We start from the raw sequence: 21,013 nt of genomic DNA on the forward strand, positions 1-21,013 counted from the left end.
CATCAGTGGTCACTTCGATCCACCCAGGAAAATCTCCTCAACATACTGGGCCCCAGGGAGGTACATTTGGAAGCTACAAGGCATCGTTGAGCTTTTCCGACCTCTGCTCCAATTCTGTGGAACTCATGGCCTCCATACGTTAGAGCAATGTCGGAGTTGCGACCTTTTGCAAAGGCGCTCAAGACTTGGCTGTTTGGTTGTGCATTTAAGTAATCGGATCAAATTTTGCCATAGTCACTGCTGAATGTTTTTATGTTGAATGTTTTTATATTGAACGTTTTATATTGTGTATAAACTGTTTTAAATTGTAAGTCACTCGGAGCACCTTGGTGGAGAGCGACTAATTAAGAAATAAAGTGATGATGATGATGATGATGATGATGATGATGATGATTTCTAATGGCAGAAATGGCACCCATAGCACAGGCCCTCACCTCTCCCCAGCCTCCCCCTCGCTTATCTCAGTAATGATGGTCAATTAGAAATCCCCAACACCCCAGAAGAGTAGATTGGATGATGTTTGCTGTGGTTATGTGGTTCCTTGTAATGGCGATCACAGGGCCCCTGGGGCATTCCGCTGCTCCCTGCTCCATCAGCTGGAAGTGAGGTCAAAGATCCCCTAATGGACGAACTGGAAGTCCCAGAACTAGAAGCTCTATGCTGGAGTTCTGTTGTTTTTGCGTAAAGACCTCCGTTAAAGAGTGTCTACACAGACCAGTTAGATATGATCTCACTAACATTCCTAGCGAATATACAGCGGAAGTGAAGAACAGATTTGAAGGACTAGATTTAGTAAACAGAGTCCCAGAAGAACTATGGACAGAAGTCCGAGACATTGTTCAGGAGGCGGCAACAAAGTACGTCCCGAAGAAAAAGAAAACCAAGAAGGCAAAATGGTTGTCTGCTGAGACACTGGAAGTAGCCCAAGAAAGGAGGAAAGCAAAAGGAAACAGGGATAAGGGGAGATATGCCCAGTTAAATGCGCAATTCCAGAGGTTAGCTAGAAGAGATAAGGAACTATTTTTAAATAAGCAATGCATGGAAGTGGAAGAAGACAACAGAATAGGAAGAACACGAGACCTCTTCCAGAAAATTAGAAACATTGGAGGTAAATTTCAGGCAAAAATTGGTATGATAAGAAACAAAGATGGCAGGGACCTAACAGAAGCTGAAGAGATCAAGAGAAGGTGGCGAGACTATACAGAAGATCTGTATAGGAAGGATAATAATATTGAGGATAGTTTTGACGGTGTGGTGAGTGAATTAGAACCAGACATCCTGAGGAGTGAGGTTGAATGGGCCTTAAGAAGCATTGCTAACAACAAGGCAGCAGGAGACGACGGGATCCCAGCTGAACTGTTTAAAATCTTAAAAGATGATGCTGTCAAGGTGATGCATGCCATTTGCCAGCAAATATGGAAAACACAAGAATGGCCATCAGACTGGAAAAAATCAACTTATATCCCCATACCAAAAAAGGGAAATGCCAAAGACTGCTCCAACTTCCATACAGTGGCCCTTATTTCTCATGCCAGTAAGGGAATGCTCAAGATCCTGAAAGGAAGACTCCAGCAAGACATGGAGCGAGAGTTGCCAGATGTTCAAGCTGGGTTTAGAAAAGGCAGAGGAACGAGAGACCAGATTGCCAATATCTGCTGGATAATGGAGAAAGGCAGGGAGTGTCAGAAAAACATCTTGAACCAGTCTCCTGTTCCGTGGTCAGTTCTGACTGTTGCTACTTGATCCTTGTACAGATTCCTCAGGAGAGAGACAAGGTGGCTTGGGATGCCAATCCCACCAAGAACTTCCCACAATTTATTATGATCCACACACTCAAAGGCTTTAGAATAGTTAATGAAGCAGAAATAGATGATTTTCTGAAACTCCCTGCCTTTCTCCTTTCTCCAGCATCCGGATATTGGCAATCTGGTCTCTCGTTCCTCTGCCTTTTCTAAACCCAGCTTGAGCATCTGGCAACGCTCGCTCCATGTATTGCTGGAGTCTTACTTGCAGGATCTGGAGCTATTGGCTTAGAAGGTATCTTTTGGGGTTTAGAGACCACCCTTTTTTCCCAGGGAAGAGATCTCCATTTTGGAATCTCCCCTGCCCTTTTAGTTTAGAGAAGGAATTTCAGATGTGCTGGTGGTTAGTCAGGGTAGCTCTGGGAAAATCATTGTAAGTACTATTAAGGCTATTAAGATATTAAGACTATTAAGATACTATAGATAGCTAAGCTTGATTGAGTGATTGAGTTATAGCTGATTGAGAAATTGAAGATTGATATATTATAAATAGATATTGAAGATTGAGATACTATAGATAGAAAAGACTATAGAGAAACCGAGTTATATAGATATAGAAAGAGAGACTTCATTGCTTTATCTCCAGAACTAACCATGAGCATAGATAGGGAAAGACCTGGTCTTTCTAAAAAAAATAACAGCTTAGGGTTAGGGTGAAAAGATTCCAGGATCTTCTCTGCCTTCTGGGGAAAAGTTAACTCAGTGACTGGAGGAGAAGGGAAAGAAAGAATATCTCTGTGGTCTCACGTACTGACTGTTCTGTTTGTAACTTTGATAAGCTGTGCCAAGTCTGCAAGGACTTTGAAGAATAAATAGCCTGAGGTTCTTGTGGGTTTTTTCGGGCTATAGAGCCATGTTCTAGAGGCATTTCTCCTGACGTTTCGCCTGCATCTATGGCAAGCATCCTCAGAGGTTGCGCCATAGATGAAACGCCTCTAGAACATGGCTCTATAGCCCGAAAAAACCCACAAGAACCTAGTGATTCCAGCCATGAAAGCCTTCGACAATACATTAAATAGCCTGAATTGCTGAATATCTCAAGCTTCTAAAGAAAGACACCTGCAGTTCGCTCAGACATAGAGAGAAGCACATCTTAGTTTTATTTTTATAAAGTCTGGGTGTAACGGCACAATTTGTATTCCACTGCTGCTGCTACGGTTAAAGAACAACCATGATAGCCATTTTTATGTATTTTAATTATTCTCTTAGGGTTTATGTGTTAATTTTGAGTTATGTTATCAGTATAACTATGTTTATTTGATCACTCGTATTCTGTTTTTCATTTTTGTTAATTTCTTTTTTTGTAATCAGTTTACGGTTATTATTTAGTATTATTTTGCATTATTTTGAGATGTTTGTATTCACTTAAGGCAGCGGTTCTCAACCTGGGGGTCGCGGCCCCTCGGGGGGTCGTTTGGCCATTTTCTGGGGGTCGCGAAGCCGCATTGGCTGGCCACGCCCCCTGAGCCACTGGCAATCCCGCGCGCGAAGCGATCCGCCCGTCCCTTGCCTGCGTCTGATGGCAGAAGGAGGCGAGGGATGGGCGAGTGGCTCCTTGGGCTACCCTCGCCTGTGTTGCTCTCCCGCCGGCAGGCAGGGGTGTGGAGCAGGCGAGGGCTCTTCGTTGCAGGTGAACTATAAATCCCAGCAACTGCATCTCCCAAATGTCAAGGTCTATTTTCCCCAAACTCCACCAGTGTTCACATTGGGACATATTGAGTATCTGTGCCAAGTTTGGTCCAGATCCATCATTGTTTGAATCTGCAATACCATCTGGATGCAGGTGAATTACAACTCCCAAACTCAAGGTCAGTGCTCACCAAACCCTTCCAGTATTTTTCGTTGGTTGTGGGAGTTCTGTGTGCCAAGTTTGGTCCAATTCCATCACTGGTGGAGTTCAAAATGCTCTTTAATTGTAGGTGAACTATAAATCCCAGCAACTACAACTCCCAAATGACATAATCAATTTTCCCTCCAACCCCACCAGTATTCAAATTTGGGCATATTGGGTAACGTAAGGTAAAAGTTTTCCCTTGACATTAAGTCCAGTCGTGTCCAACTCTGGGAGTTGGTGCTCAATTTCTAGGCCAAAGAGCCGGTGTTGTCCATAGACACCTCCAAGGTCATGTGGCTGACATGACGGCATGGAGCGCTGTTGTTGGGTATTTGTGCCAAATTTGGTCCAGTGAATGAAAATACATCCTGCATTTCAGATTTTTACATTATGATTCATAACAATAACAGAATTACAATTAGGAAGTAGCAATAATGATAATTTTATGGTTGGGGGTCACCACAACGTGAGGCACTTTATTAAGGGGTCGTGGCATTACGAAGGTTGAGAACCACTGATTTAAGGGCATTCAATGTTTGCCTTCTAATGTGTAAACCGCCCTAAGTCCCTTGATGAGAAAGAACGGTCTATAAATAAAGTATCATCATCATCATCATCGTCAGAGGACTGATGATGCAACCAAGGAAAATAACAGCCTGCAATGAGATAAGTCTCACCAACTCAATTATTGCTGAACCCACGTATGTTTGTGTGCAAACTTTCATGATGAGCATCCATTATATTCAAAAGACCATATATCAACAAAGGTGTTATACATCTCTAACCTATCTCAGAGGTCTAAGGGAACACGCAAACCATTAGACTTATTCATAAAAGGTTTGTGACTTGTCCAAAATTACTTAGTGGATTTCCATGAGTAAGGGCCCTTCCACACAGTGATATAATTCAGATATCAAGGAAGAAAATCCCACAATATCTGGTTTGAACTGGGTTATCTGGGTCCTCACTACCATATATGCCAGTTCAAAGCAGAAAATGGGGGGGGGGGGAGGGTTATTCAGCTGTGTGGAATGGGCCTAAGAGGGGATGTTGACCCTGCTCCAACCTGCAAGAGATAATAATAATAATAATAATAATAATAATAATAATAATAATAATAATAACACTTTATTTATACCCCGCTACCATCTCCCCAAGGGACTCGGTGCGGCTTACATGAGGCCGAGCCCAAACACAACAATACAAGCAATAAACAACAATACAAGCAATCAAAATAAAACATAGGAAGTCTGATCTGGCCACGGTGGTCCACGCTCTTGTTACATCCTGAATAGACTACTGCAACGCTCTGTACGTGGGGTTGCCCTTGAAGACTGTTCAGAAACTTTAACTAGTCCAGCGAGTGGCAGCCACTGCTCACCGGAGCGACATACAGGGAACACACCACCCCCCTGCTGTGCCAGCTCCACTGGCTGCCCGTTCAGGTCCGAGCACAATTCAAGGTGCTGGTTTTGACCTACAAAACCCTTTACGGTTTGGGTCCAGCGTATCTGTCAGAATGTATCTCCCTCTACGTCCCACCCCGGAGTCTGAGATCATCTGGGGAGGCCCTGCTCTTGACCCCACCGCTATTACAAGTGAGGCTGGTGGGGACGAGGAGCAGGGCTTTCTCAGTGGTGGCCCCTCACCTGTGGAACTCACTCCCGGGGGAAATCAGGACATCATCATACCTCCTCTCCTTCAGGAGGAGGGTGAAGATGTGGTTATGGGACCAGGCCTTTGGGCAATCTGGCAATTAAATAAGACAATCAGACGAGTAAGACCAACAGGATTGATGAAGTGGAATTGAAAATTAGAACTATGAGATAGCGAATGCTGACCATGTAGGAGGAGGAATTGGGTTTGTATTGGTTTTATTGATTTTATTGATTTTATTGGTATAATGCATGGATTGTTGTTAACTGTGAATTTGATGTAATTTTGTGTTTTGATTGTTCTGTGATGCAGGCATCAAATTGTGCCTTTGCTTTTGTAAGCCGCCCTGAGTCCCCTTTGGGGTGAGAAGGGCGGGGTAAAAGAACCCGAAATAAATAATAAATAACAGACAATAAATATACAACATTATCAATAAGACAGCACACAATTAAAACAATGGGAAGGCCAAATGTTAAGTTAAAATTGGAAATAATGCTGGGACATCGATGAAAAAGAAGTAGTGGTGAAATGCATACCTTTTCCTTTATAGATTTTTTCTACCAGTGGTACTTTTGCCCTGGCAGAAAAGTCATTGCCCTGGTCAATCAGAGCTTCTTTGATGGCCTCATAGCCATACAGCACCACAACTGGCTCCGTCCCCAAATAAAGTGTAAACATGGGTCCATACTTCTCACTTATCTGGGAAAAAATGAAGAAAGAGAGATACCGCAAGCGGTCATATGACCAATTTGGAAATGAATACATCATGCTCTAAGAAGTCTATAGGTGAGACAGAGTTGATATGAAATCTGGGAAAACCCCTAGTTCTGATGGTTTTATTATAGTTTCTTGTAAATGGCTAGAAGACCATTTGGCTTTACCATCACAATAAATAAAGAACGCTATCAAAAATAATTAAAAAAATAATCACACAGTTTCTGGTGAAAGCGATAGAAAAGTTGCTGCAAGAGATTATCTGTTAAATCTTTCATAGATAGTGTGAAACATAGAGTTCTGTTTTAATAATAATAATAATAAACATTTATTACGATCAATGACCAGCATTAAAAAGGTGTTCTACAGCTAAAATTTAGAGGTCTTTGCCGGGAGGCAGAGAACAATTAGACTCCTCAAAGAGTTCTTTTTTCCCTGGCGAGACAGAGAAGCATCCCATATTTTTCCATGATTTCCCAATGAAAAGTCTCACCAGTTGAAGAAAAGCCATCGAGGTTCAATGCGATTCAGCTGAAACGGATGCAAAGCCGCAATAATTCGCCAAGCTAAGCATGAGGGGAGTACACCAATACAGTCATATTTATAGCAAATTCAAAGTTGCAGAGTTCAAACTCCCCGCCCCGGCTTCCCTGTTGTTCCCTGCCATGATTGGGCGATGGGCTCCAGTGGTCCGTAGGAACCAATGGGGAGACCTCTGCCACCTGGTGGCGACAGCCAATCAGGAGAGATGGAGGCGGGATGAGGGAGCACAAAGGAATCTGGGAAAGGAAGTGCCATGCCATGTGGCCGGTGAGACAAAGGCCAGCCTGATCTATTGTGCTTTGAGTGGAATGAATAATCAGAGCGAAGCCAAAAGGTTTTTTTCAAGGACCTTTTGTTCTTCAGGAGGAAATATGATTAAGATTTTTGCCAAAGGGGAAAGCTGAGGGCTGGGCAATTCCTCCGAAGGCCACCAGCTGCCCAGGCTATTGTTCATGCAAAAGGAAGTTGTGGATAAAAAAAATTCCTGGAATGTTTGGGGCTTTGTAGTCCCTTTGGTGGAGTTTCTTCATGTATATAGGGGAAACAAAGGGCAGAGGAAAAGGGGAAAGGCTTCTGCCACACAAAGAAATCAGAAAACACATTTCATATATCTAAAGGCAAGATTTCATAAGGTTTGTACTTTTGTGTAGCGGAGGGGGCAGAAGAGGAGGCGGGTTGGAGCCTGTGAATGAAAGTGTGGTAGGGAGGGGGGGGAGGGGGAGAGAGGATGTTGGCAAGAACCAAAAAATCTAACAACGAGCAAAGTAGAAAGTAATTTCTTGGCTCTGGACTGCGGCATGGAGGGGGGGAGGTGTTCCACTAGCCGAGGGGCCCCCATAGAGGTCGTGGTGGGAAGGAGGAGATGCGGCAAAAGGAGACCCCGAATTCGGCCTAATTCGGACCGCTTATCCATATTAACAACCCCCAACCGGTCTCCTAAGGTAAATTGGTGTAACCAGGTGAGCGGACCCTCCGGTTTGAAGGTGGTGTTGTTGAACGCCAGATCTGTCAACGGAAAAACGACCTGGATCCAGGATTTAATTCTGGAGGAGCGGGCAGATCTGGCGTGCATCACGGAGACCTGGTTGGATGAAGCTGGGGGCGTAAACCTCTCCCAGCTTTGCCCTCCAGGCTTCTCCGTGCAACACCAACCAAGAGCCGGAGGACGGGGAGGCGGGGTCGCAGTGGTCTATAGAGATTCCATCTATCTGACCAGGAGCCCCATCCCGCAGACCACAAATTTTGAATGCGTCCACCTGAGGGTGGGTGACCGGGACAGAATAGGGATTCTGTTAGTGTACCATCCACCTCGCTGCACTACAGTCTCCCTACCTGAGCTAGCGGGGGTGGTCTCGAGCCTGGCGGTGGAGTCCTAACGGCTTCTTGTGCTGGGGGACTTCAACATCCATGCCGAGGCAACCCTCACAGGAGCGGCTCAGGACTTCATGTCCGCCATGGCAACCATGGGGCTGTCCCAACGAATAACTGGCCCCACTCACTGTGCTGGACACACATTGGACTTGGTCTTCTGCCAGGGATGGGAGCAGGGTGGCGGTGTGGAGGAGTTGTCTATCTCTCCGTTGCCATGGACCGACCACTTCCCGATCAGATTTAGGCTCACTGCGCCCCCTAACCTCTTCAAGGGTGGAGGACCCATTAAGATGGTCCGCCCCAGGAGGCTTATGGATCCGAATGGATTCCTGACGGCTCTTGGGGAGTTTCCCGCCACCTCGGTAGGTGACCATGTCGAGGCCTTGGTCGCTCTCTGGAATGGGGAGATGACCAGGGCAATTGACAGGATCGCTCCGGAACGTCCCCTCTCAAGTAACCGAGCTAAACCAGCTCCTTGGTTCACTGAGGAGCTGGCAGCGATGAAGCGAAGGAAGAGGGTTCTAGAGAGCGTGTGGCGCTCGGACCCAAGCGAGCCAAATCGAACACGGTTTGTGTCCTTTCTAAGGGCATATGCCGCGGCAATAAAAGCCGCAAAGAAAACTTTCTTTGCGGCCACTATTGCGTCTGCAAAGAACCGTCCGGCGGAGCTGTTTCGGATTGTCAGAGGTCTTTTAACTCCCCCTACCTCAGGTGGGAGCCCTGACAACTCGGACACGCGCTGTGAAGCATTTGCTCGGTTCTTTGCAGACAAAGTCGCTTTGATCCGCTCTGGGCTGGACGCCACATTAAATGCAGTCTCCGTGGATGTGACACAAGCACCTGCTTGTCTGATTTTGTTGGATTCTTTTCAGTTTGTGAAACCCGAGGATGTGGACAAGATACTTGGAGGAATGAGACCCACCACGTCCATCCTAGACCCCTGCCCATCCTGGCTTCTGAAGGAGGCCAGAGGGGGATTGGCCGAGTGGGTAACGGTGGTGGTTAATGCCTCCCTTCGGGAAGGCAAGATTCCAGCGAGCCTAAAACAGGCTGTTATAAAGCCGCTGTTGAAGAAGCCATCACTGGACCCCACCAAATTCGAAAACTTTCGGCCTGTATCCAATCTTCCCTACTTGGGCAAAGTCATGGAAAGCGTGGTGGCCTCACAACTCCAGGTATTCTTGAAAGACACGGATTATCTGGATCCGGCACAGTCTGGTTTCAGACCGGGACATGGTACCGAGACGGTCTTGGTCGCCTTAGTGGATGATCTGCGCCGGGAGCTAGACAGGGGGAGTGTGTCCCTGTTGGTGCTCCTGGACCTCTCAGCGGCCTTCGATACCGTCGACCACGGTATTCTTCTGGGGCGCCTTGCAGAGATGGGTCTTGGGGGCACTGCTTTGCAGTGGCTCCGGTCATTTCTGGAGGGTCGTACCCAGAAGGTGTTATTGGGGGACTCCTGTTCAACACCACAGCCGTTGACCTGTGGGGTTCCTCAGGGTTCCATCTTGTCCCCCATGCTGTTTAACATCTACATGAAGCCGCTGGGTGAGATCATCCGGAGTTTCGGGGTACGGTGTCACCTGTACGCAGATGACGTCCAACTCTGTCACTCCTTCCCACCTGCTACTAAGGAGGCCGTCGAAGTCCTGAACCGGTGCCTGGCCGCTGTAACGGTCTGGATGAGGGCGAACAAACTGAAATTAAATCCAGACAAGACAGAGGTACTCCTGGTCAGTCGCAAGGCCGAGCAGGGTATAGGGTTACAGCTTGTGCTGGACGGGGTCGCACTCCCCTTGAAGGCGCAGGTTCGCAGCTTGGGTGTGACCCTGGATTCATCGCTGAGCCTGGATCCCCAGGTTTCAGCGGTGACCAGGGGAGCATTTGCACAGCTTAGGCTCGTGCGCCAGCTGCGCCCGTATCTTGGGAAGTCTGACTTGGCCACGGTGGTACACGCTTTGGTCACATCCCGCCTCGACTACTGCAACGCTCTCTACGTGGGGCTGCCCTTGAAGACGGCCCGGAAGCTTCAGCTAGTCCAGCGCGCGGCAGCCATGTTGTTAACAGGAGCAGGGCGCAGGGAGCATACAACGCCCTTGCTGTCCCAGCTCCACTGGCTGCCGATTTGCTACCGGGCCCAATTTAAGGTGCTGGTGTTATCCTACAAAGCCCTAAACGGTTCCGGCCCAAAATACCTTGCAGACCGCATCTCGGCCTACGAGCCCACGAGGACCTTGAGATCATCCGGGGAGGCCCTTCTCTCGGTCCCGCCTGCCTCACAGGCACGCCTGGCGGGGACGAGAGAGCGGGCCTTCTCGGTGGTGGCCCCCCGGCTGTGTAACACCCTCCCTGCTGAAGTTAGACAGGCGCCCTCCCTTATGGCCTTTCGTAGGAGCCTGAAAACATGGCTCTTTGAGCTGGTCTTCAATTGAGTGCTATATCATTGGAAACGATGACCGGAATGGACAATGACTATGAAATCGACTATAACCCCAGGATTTGACGAAGCGGATTTTTAGCATAAGTATATGTTATGTAGTAATAGATTGTCATGTACTGTATTGATTTACTGTAAACTGTCTTTTCTATGTTGTTGTTCACCGCCACGAGTCGCCCTAGGGCTGAGAGTGGCGGTCAATAAGTGCAAGAAATAAATAATAAATAAATAAATTGTACATGTGGGGGGAAAGAGCGTCCATAGGGGATGACTAAAATGCAAGGGTGTTGCCCAAAGGTCCTGGCAGGAGTTCTTGAGTGGCCCAAATGGACCTGATGCCTCTGGAAGCAAGCTTTGCTCCCCGTCTTTGGAGAACTACAGCTCCCGAGAGAGGCAGAGACCCCAAGGTCTAGCTATTCCCGAAGTTTCATGGGGTCCTCATTGTTGTTAAGGCCTTGGCAAATTGACCAAGACTTAACCCCCATTGTGCAGTCTGGTACCTTTGTCCTTTGCAGGACTATAAGTCACCATCCCTTGTTGGGGGGGGGGGGGAGTATGCTCGATGTCAAAGGTACAAGTGACAGGGTGTGCAAATGTCAGAGTACACACACATGTACAAGCACATGAACAGAAGTATACAAACATCAGGTTACACACACATCCGGGTATCAGGAAACAATGTTAAAACAGAGTTTAAAACCCAATATTGAATAAGGTAATTAAAATAGTGTTAAACATTTAAATACTAAAATGTCAGTGGTAAAATATATGTTAAAACGTTCTAAGGCTGTGTCAGCATCTTGCGGCGACAAGCCATAGCTGCTGCACAGAAGCTAGCAACCCTGACAGTGACCTTGGGGTGTTGGCAGGGGCGGCTCATCCATTACGCAAAGTAAGCGGTCGCAGAACACTTTTTTTGCCAGGGGGGCAGAGGCGCCTCTGTAAATGCCCCTCGACCACCACTTGAGGAGCAAGTGCCCCCTCAGCTCACAACAGCCCGAGCAGTCCGGGGGGGGGGGGGAGCCTCGGCGAATCTGAGAGCGGCGCCAAAAGCAAGAATGAATTTCAATATAGAGAAATGTATTGAAGGGGTGGTGGCAAAGCCGTAGCCAGAAAAAAATTTCGGGAGGGGTTGAAATTCTTGGGGGGGGGTGAAATTTTTGCCGGGGGGGGGAGGTTGAAACCTGCCTCCTAGCTCACGCTGAAGCAAAGAGCACATCAGGGGGCAGAGCAGCCTTCCATAGCCTGCAGCTCCACCCCTGCCAACCACCTCCACCAAGTCTGGCCTCCTTAATGAGAGCATTCAACACACACACACACACACCCAACTTGGTTGCTTCGCTACACCGGCTATTGCTGCAAGTAATGACAGTGTGAATAAATTTAAAGTGCTGGTTCTAGCCTATAAAGCCCTAAACGGTCTGGCCCAACTTACCTGTACGAATGTATCTTCCTTTATGAACCATCTAGGACAGGGGTCAGGAACCTTCGGCTCTCCAGGTGTGGTGGACTTCAACTCCCACAATTCCTTGAGGCTCGGCATTCACCCCAAAGGCTTACCTTGGCCTCAAGGAATTGTGGGAGTTGAAGTCCACCACACCTGGAGAGCCGAAGGTTCCCCATGCCTGATCTAGGACCTTGAGATCATCCGGAGAGGCTCTACTCTCGGCCCCGCCTTCATCATAGGTACGTTTGGCGGGGACTAGAGACAGGGCCTTTCCAGCGGTGGCTCCCCGGCTATGGAACGCCCTCCCCAGAGAGATTAGATCTCCTCCCTCCCTCTTAATGTTTTGGAAGCAACTCAAAACATGGCTGTTTGAGCAAGCGTTCACAAACACAGAGTAACTGATACAGATAACTGATATAGGAACGGATAACTGACGATGGAATTGGACAATGCTTGACAATGATGTTGTTTTTATTGCTGTTGTGATTTATGTAATTTTAATGTTTTTAAATTGTATTATGATACTATGTATACTGTTTTGTTGGAAACCGCCTTGAGTTGCCGATAGGCTGAGAAAGGTGGTTTACAAATATAGTAAATAATAGGGCTGGGCGGTTTCATTTCGTAATTTCGTAATTCGTTAAAAATTCATTATTTTTTTTGATAACGAAGCGATATTGAACCATTCAGGAGCATCTTAAAAACGAAACGAATTTTTCAATTCGTTTCGTAATTGCTTCGTATTCGTTTTGTATTTGTTTCAAAATAGTTTCGAAATCGCATCGTTATTATTTCCGCATGTCTGGACACATTGGACTTGGTCTTCTGCCAGGGATGGGATCAGGGTGGCGGTGTGGAGGAGCTGTCTATCTCTCCGTTGCCATGGACCGACCACTTCCTGATCAGATTCAGGCTCACTGCGCCCCCTAACCTCCGCAAAGGTGGAGGACCCATTAAGATGGTCCGCCCCAGGAGGCTTATGGATCCAAATGGATTCCTGACGGCTCTTGGGGATTTTCCCGCCACCTCGGTAGGTGACCATGTCGAGGCCTTGGTCGCTCTCTGGAATGGGGAGATGACCAGGGCAATTGACAGGATCGCTCCGGAACGTCCCCTCTCAAGTAGCCGAGCTAAACCAGCTCCTTGGTTTACTGAGGAGCTGGCAGCGATGAAGCGAAGGAAGAGGGAACTAGAGAGCGTGTGGCGCTCGGACCCAAGCGAGCCAAATCGAGCACGGTTTGTGTCCTTTCTAAGGGCATATGCCGCGGCAATAAAAGCTGCAAAGAAAACTTTCTTTGCGGCTACTATTGCGTCTGCAGAGAACCGTCCGGCGGAGTTGTTTCGGATTGTCAGAGGCCTTTTAACTCCCCCTACCTCAGGTGGGAGCCCTGACAATTCGGCCACGCGCTGTGAAGCATTTGCTCGGTTCTTTGCGGACAAAGTCGCTTTGATCCGTTCTGGGCTGGACGCCACATTAAATGCAGTCTCTGTGGATGTGACACAAGCACCTGCTTGTCCTATTTTGATGGATTCTTTTCAGCTTGTGAAGCCCGAGGATGTGGACAAGATACTTGGAGGAATGAGGCCCACCACGTCCATCCTAGACCCCTGCCCATCCTGGCTTCTGAAGGAGGCCAGAGGGGGATTGGCCGAGTGGGTAACGGTGGTGGTTAATGCCTCCCTTCGGGAAGGCAAGATTCCAGCGAGCCTAAAACAGGCTATTATAAAGCCGCTGTTGAAGAAACCATCATTGGACCCCACCAAATTCGACAACTTTCGGCCTGTTTCCAATCTCCCCTTCTTGGGCAAAGTCATGGAAAGCGTGGTGGCCTCACAACTCCAGGTATTCTTGAGAGACACGGATTATCTGGATCCGGCACAGTCTGGTTTCAGACCGGGACATGGTACCGAGACGGTCTTGGTCGCCTTAGTGGATGATCTGCGCCGGGAGCTAGACAGGGGGAGTGTGTCCCTGTTGGTGCTCCTGGACCTCTCAGCGGCCTTCGATACCGTCGACCACGGTATTCTTCTGGGGCGCCTTGCAGAGATGGGTCTTGGGGGCACTGCTTTGCAGTGGCTCCAGTCATTTCTGGAGGGTCGTACCCAAAAGGTGTTGTTGGGGGACGCCTGTTCAACACCACAGCCTTTGACTTGTGGGGTTCCTCAGGGCTCCATCCTGTCCCCCATGCTGTTTAACATCTACATGAAGCCGCTGGGTGAGATCATCCGGAGTTTCGGGGTGCGGTGTCACCTGTACGCAGATGATGTCCAACTCTGTCACTCCTTCCCACCTGCTACTAAGGAGGCTGTCGAAGTCCTGAACCGGTGCCTGGCCGCTGTAACGGTCTGGATGAGGGCGAACAAACTGAAATTAAATCCAGACAAGACAGAGGTACTCCTGGTCAGTCGCAAGGCCGAGCAGGGTATAGGGTTACAGCCTGTGCTGGACGGGGTCGCACTCCCCTTGAAGGCGCAGGTTCGCAGCTTGGGTGTGATCCTGGATTCATCACTGAGCCTGGATCCACAGGTTTCAGCGGTGACCAGGGGAGCATTTGCACAGCTCCGGCTCGTGCGCCAGCTGCGCCCGTACCTTGGGAAGTCTGACTTGGCCACGGTGGTACACGCTTTAGTCACATCCCGCCTCGACTACTGCAACGCTCTCTACGTGGGGCTGCCCTTGAAGACGGCCCGGAAGCTCCAGCTAGTCCAGCGCATGGCAGCCATGTTGTTAACAGGAGCAGGACGCAGGGAGCACACAACGCCCTTGTTGTCCCAGCTCCACTGGCTGTCGATTTGCTACCGGGCCCAATTTAAGGTGCTGGTGTTATCCTACAAAGCCCTAAACGGTTCCGGCCCAAAATACCTTGCAGACCGCATCTCGGCCTACGAGCCCACGAGGACCTTGAGATCATCTGGGGAGGCCCTTCTCTCGGTCCCGCCTGCCTCACAGGCACGCCTGGCGGGGACGAGAGAGCGGGCCTTCTCGGTGGTGGCCCCCCGGCTATGGAACTCCCTCCCCGCTGAAGTTAGACAGGCGCCCTCCCTCATGGCCTTTCGTAAGGGCCTGAAAACATGGCTTTTCGAGATGGCTTTCAACTGAGTGCTATGCTGTTGGAGTGACGACCGGAATGGACTACGACTATGAGATTGATTATGACCCCATGACAAGACGAAGCGGATTTTTAGTATAAGTAGATGTTATGTAGTAGTAGAATGTTGTTTTGCTGTCTTGACTTATTGTAAATTGTCTTTTCTATGTTTTTGTACACCGCCACGAGTCGCCCTAGGGCTGAGAGCGGCGGTTAATAAGTGCAAATAATAAATAAATAAATAAATAAATGTCTGGTGCAACTTTTATAGTTGTTGTTTGTTTAATCAGTGAAAAAAATTATAAATATCACACCAACAGTCAACAACAGAGGGAGAGGGAAGCTTCAGAAGTTCCCCCTGTCCCATTTGGAGATGGTTTTTTAGCGTATTGCGCGGTCGCGTCCGCCATTAACGAATCGATTCGTATTCGTTTCGTATTCGTTTCGTATTGTTTCGTAATTTTACGAAATTTCGTAAATATCGAACTTTTTTAAAGAAAAAATTCGGAATTCTTTTAAATATCGAAACGCAAAAAACACCAAAAAACGAATCGAGTTTAGAAACAAATTTTTCCGTGGTTGCCCAGCCCTAGTAAATAATAATAATAATAATAATAATAGGAGCCCCCAGTGGCGCAGTGGGTTAAAGCACTGAGCTGCTGAGCTTGTTGATCGAAAGGTCACAGGTTCGATTCCGGGGAGCGGTGTGAGCTTCCGCTGTCAGCCCCAGCTTCTGCCAACCTAGCAGTTCGAAAACATGCAAATGTCAGTAGATCAATAGGTACTGCTCCGGTGGCAAGGTAACGGCGCTCCATGCAGTCATGCCGGCCACATGACCTTGGAGGTGTCTATGGACAACGCTGGCTCTTTGGCTTAGAAATGGAGATGAGCACCACACCCCAGAGTCAGACATGACTGGACTTAATGTCAGGGGACTACCTTTACCTTTACCTTAATAATAATAATAATAATAATAATAATAATAATAATAATTGAGATAGTGCTTGCAGTTCTGGAGGGACTCTTAATTTTTTGCATCTCATAGACTTAGCATGGGGATTAGGTGAACCAGTTAAAATTCATGAGTAAACCAGGTTTTTTAAAAAAATCTGAAACATTTCGGGGGGGTTGAATGCTACAGGCCTGGGTAGTGGTCTTGCTTCTTCCACTGACCTTGGAGAACACCTCATCCCATTGTTTGCCCTTCAGCTGCAGAACATTCCCAACGATGGGCAGCGGAGTGGGGCCGGGGGGCATTCTCCCTTTTCTGTACATCTTGCTATTCCAGATGGCAGAAAGAAGAAGGAGGGATATTGTCCCGATGAGCAGGAGAGCCGTGCACGTCCCCAAGGGCTCCATCTCAGTCTGCGGAAGCAAGAAGGTCCCAAATCCAAGGACGGAGAAGGCTTGGAAGGCTTGGAGTCACTTGGCTCCACTGCAAAGCAAAGGGACACTCAACATTAACCAATGGGCATTTTCCCATTCTTTTTTCCCTGAACAATGTAGGCAAACATTTAAATAACACTGTTCTACAAATTTTCAGTTTTTCTCAGTTACGGAAACGAAATGTGCCGTTTCTTAATAAATTTAACATGCTGAATTCAAATATAATAATTAAATGTGTTAATTGGCACTGGTTGTTATACAACAGCTATTTCAATTTTCTCCATAATAGGTAATTCGTTAATATTATGATAATGCACCTAACCTTACTGCATGTATATAAATCGTGAATATTTACTAAATTTTAGTCAATTTATATTGCCAATAGTTTATACATGAGAAATATTTATTTAATTAGTCTATTGTTTATGTTTGTGCAGCAAGAAACTTTATTCGTAGGCCTAACGCAGTTGAAAAGTCTGAAAGTTTAGATGTCGCTTTAATCGTGACTTTAGTTTATATCCTGTTTGCTTCTCTTGACTTTTCTGTTGCTACTAAGAGGTTGCAACGTACTTTATCTAAGTTGTTGTAAGGATCAATGTTGTTTGTGCTATAACTTTAAGTTGCTGTAAGGTTCAAGGCTGTTTGTGCTACAGCTGTTTCAGTTAATTGAAGAGTTAATTGAGAGTGTTATTTTCATGTGTATAAAGATAGCTACTGTGTGTTTAGTTCTTTGCCATTGTGCCTTTATGCTATTGTGCATCTATGCCTCTGTGCCGTTCTGCCTTGTGTAAGCCGGGGACTATGCTGCAGATGTCCTGCAAAGACACAGCCATGAGAAGAGGACAAGGATTCCTGCTTATCTCAGCTGAGTAGTGATATCTCTCAGAAGATATTGTTTCATGTTACTTTTGTGGAAACAGTAATCCTGCTACTTTGTTTTTGTATGTTGCCAATACTACAATATTTTCTTTTCTACTTTAAGCCGAAGTTTCGTGTGTTTTTCTTTTATGATCCAATTCATCACACACACAGTTAACTGGGCTAGAGTCAATCTGCATGCTACTCATGCTAACGCATGACATTTTCTTTGGTATTCAAGGAAAGGATTCCCTCTTGCAAAGCTCCAGCAGGAGTCTGACAGCATGGACGGAGTCCATTGGCCTTGAGATCTTTTTTCCATAGGGCTTTATTGACACACGTGCGAGGAGGCATAACTACAGTCAAAAGAACAATGTCAAACGATGTTTAACGAGACTGTCTCCGTCTTCAACTGACTGACCCTCACCGTTCAAAAGTCTGGCTTTATATAGGGCTTTCTGGCTTTTGCACACGGCACTAATACCGCATCATCAAACTTTCTAGAATCTTCCATAGTGTAAGTCGCCACATGCATTTTTTCAACCATACGTGATCACGTGATGGCTTATATCATAAAGACTAGAGCCAATATACATTTTTAAATGTCATTTTCGTTTTCAGCACCCCAAAATCATAAAAGAACAGCTATTTTCAGGCCCGCAACTCTTTCTCCGTTGAACAGTGTATAATCCCCATCTGAATTATAATCTGGTTATGCACAATGTTGTGTCTGTTCCTTGCCCTCCGTTTTGCTCTTGTTCCTGTCTTTTGGTGCAACTATTTCTTTACTTATCTACTTATTTAGAGCTTTTAGAACCCGGTCTTCTCGACCTCCGAAGAGGGACTCAGGCCGGCTAACAATAGGAAATTCATACACAAATAAGCTAAAACATAACAACGTCATAATATGTTAATACCTTAAAATACATTAAAATACAGATTACATAAGCAATTACATAAAGCCAAGTCATCAAGGTAAATCACAGATTCATCACCATCCGCCCGTGTGGTCAGCAATTATTGACTCAATCATCGTTCTGAGAATGCTATGTTCCAGAGCCAAGATTTTACCAGCTTTCTGAAAGTCAGAAGGGAAGGGGCAAATCTAATCTCCAGCGGGAGAGAGTTCCAGACCCGAGGGGCCACCACGGAGAAGGCCCTGTCCCTCGTCCCCACCAGACGCGATTGCAAAGGAGGTGGGACCGAGAGCAGGGCCCTCCAGAAGATCCTAACAACCTTGATGGTACATAGGGGAGAATCCGTTAGGACAGGTAAACTGGGCTGGAGTCATTTAGAGAGATATTGACAAGCTGGAATGTGTCCAGAGGAGGGTGACTAAAATGATCAAGGGTCTGGAGAACAAGCCCTATGAGGAGCGGCTTAAGGAGCTTTAGCCTGAAGAAGAGAAGGCTGAGAGGGGACATGATAGCCATGTATAAATATGTGAGAGGAAGCCACAGGGAGGAGGGAGCAAGCTTCCTTTCTGCTTCCCTGGAGACTAGGACGCAAAGGAACAATGGCTTCAAACTACAAGAAAGGAGATTCCACCTGAACACGAGGAAGAACTTCCTGACTGTGAGAGCCGTTCAGCAGTGGAACTCTCTGCCCCGGAGGGAGTGTGGTGGAGGCTCCTTCTTTGGAAGCTTTTAAGCAGAGGCTGGATGGCCATCTGTCAGGGGTGCTTTGAATGCAATATTCCTGCTTCTTGGCAGAATGGAGTTGGACTGGATGATGGCCCATGAGGTCTCTTCCAACTCTAGGATTCTAGGATTCTAGGGATTTATAGGTCAACTATGCAACCATTGGAAGGTTAACCTCTTGCAGAAAAAGCAGCCAGGATCACTGCAACACATTAAAGATGCTCAGATTTAGGAACACTATGAGCCAATGATATGGCAAGTCTGGAATGTTACCAACGTTCACCAGGTGCATGGAACGTGATCTTGAGAGTGTGAGAATGTGTGTTTGTGGGCATGCAGGGATGAACACAGGCAGGGCATGGGGGTAGGAAGTGCATCTGGTATCACTCCAGGCCTGCTCAACCCAATAGTGCTCCTCAGAAATCCCTGACACCCCTCACCCAAAGAAAGAACCCCCCACCTTCAGAGCTGGTAAGGCTTACCTCAACCATGGAAAGGCAGCAGCTTTCTCTCTGCTTCCCTCCCTCTGCCCCACATTCCCTTTATGTGGTGAGATCCTGTTTGTCTTCATTTCTCTTCTCCTCTTCCTCTTCCTCAATGCCTTGTCTTCTCTGCAATATGCCCTTGCCCCAGGCTCCCGAGCCAGCCACAGCCAGCCAAAGCCCTAAACCGTTTGGGACCATCCTACCCGCGTGACCGCATCTCCGTCTACGAACCCACAAGTTCACTTCGCTCATCCGGAGAGGCCCTGCTCGTGATTCCGCCTGCATCGCAAGCGCGTTTGGTGGGGACACGAGACAGGGCCTTTTCTGTCGTGGCCCCCCCAACTCTGGAACGCCCTCCCCAAAGATCTTAGACAGGCCCCTACACTGGCAGTCTTTAGAAAGAACTTGAAGACCTGGCTGTTCCGATGTGCCTTCTCAGATTAGGAATCTCCAATACCAAGTCCCAGACGCACTTTTGTAGAACTAAGATTGCTGCACACTGCACACTGCACTTACCTGATAACCCTACACACCTCCTGCCACATCAGCACTTTTAATCTTGTACCCATTACTCTGGCCCGGCCCAGTTTCATAGTGTCTTGATGTATTGTTTATTGCTTGTTAATATTGCTTAATAAGGCTGGGCGGTTTCGTTTCGTTAATTCGTAATTCGTTAAAAAATCGTTAATTTTTTTGTTAACGAAGCGATAACGAACCATTCTGGAGCATCTTAAAAACAAAACGAATTTTTCAATTCGTTTCGTAAATGCTTCATATTTCGTTATGTATTCGTTTCGTTATTGGTTTGAGGTCGTTTCGTTATTATTTCCGCATGTCTGGGGCAAGTTTTATAGTTGTTTTTTGTTTAATTAGTGAAAAAAAATATAATATCACACCAACAGTCAACAACAGAGGGAGAGGGAAGCTTCAGAAGTTTTTTAGCGTATTGCGCGATCGCGGCCGCCATTAACGAATCGATTCGTTATTGTTTCGTTATTGTTTTGTAAATTTTTTACCATTTACGAAATTTCGTAAATATCGAACTTTTTTTAAGGAAAATTTCGGAATTCTTTTAAATATCGAAACGCAAAAAACCCCAAAAAACGAATCGATTTTGGAAACAAATTTTTCCGTTGTTACCCAGGCCTATTGCTTAACTATTTTTAATTTGCTTTAGGTGTTGTATTGTTGTGTTGTGCTTTGAGGCCTTGGGGTTGGACTGGATGGCCCATGAGGTTCTTCCAACTCTTTGATTCTATGATTCTATTATTCTTTGTGGAGAGAAAAAGCAGGGCCATCACAATAACAATAAAAGGGGAGCTGCTCCACCGACAGGCTCCAACAGACCTCAGAGTCCCAATGGTGAAGGAGATGTCATTGTATCCAATTCCAGAAATGCTATATAGGACCATAGGTCCCATCTGTAAAGTGTATACAGACCCAAGTATAGCTTTGGAAGAGAACTTCCACTGCAGTTGGAGGAGCAATTCTCATGCCTACCCACCCTATTCTTTCACACAAGGGCTAGAAGGCAGGATCATCAAGTTTGCAGACGACACCAAATTGGGAGGGAGAGCCAATAGTCCAGAGGACAGGAGCAGGATTCAAAGGGATCTTGACAGATTAGAGAGATGATGGGCCAAAACTAACAAAATGAAGTTCAACAGTGACAAATGCAAGATACTCCACTTTGGCAGGAAAAATGAAATGCAAAGATACAGAATGGGTGACGCCTGGCTCGAGAGCACTAC

General features: G+C 46.9%; 1 protein-coding gene across 1 annotated transcript in view; it reads right to left on the minus strand.

Moving 5' to 3' along the window:
- LOC137094758 (cytochrome P450 2C18-like) overlaps window positions 1-16,252 on the minus strand; it is a 42,889-nt gene extending 26,637 nt beyond the window's left edge. Inside the window, exons 1-2 of the mRNA XM_067463157.1 lie at window positions 16,067-16,252; window positions 5,829-5,991 (exon numbers count right to left, since the gene is read on the minus strand). Coding sequence (XP_067319258.1) covers window positions 5,829-5,991; window positions 16,067-16,252 — 349 coding nt within the window. The remainder of the gene's footprint in view (window positions 1-5,828; window positions 5,992-16,066) is intronic.
- Between the last annotated feature and the right edge of the window lie 4,761 nt (window positions 16,253-21,013).

The sequence above is a fragment of the Anolis sagrei genome, chromosome 1, assembly GCF_037176765.1.
Source record: "Anolis sagrei isolate rAnoSag1 chromosome 1, rAnoSag1.mat, whole genome shotgun sequence".
NCBI classification, from domain to species: Eukaryota; Metazoa; Chordata; class Lepidosauria; order Squamata; family Dactyloidae; genus Anolis; species Anolis sagrei.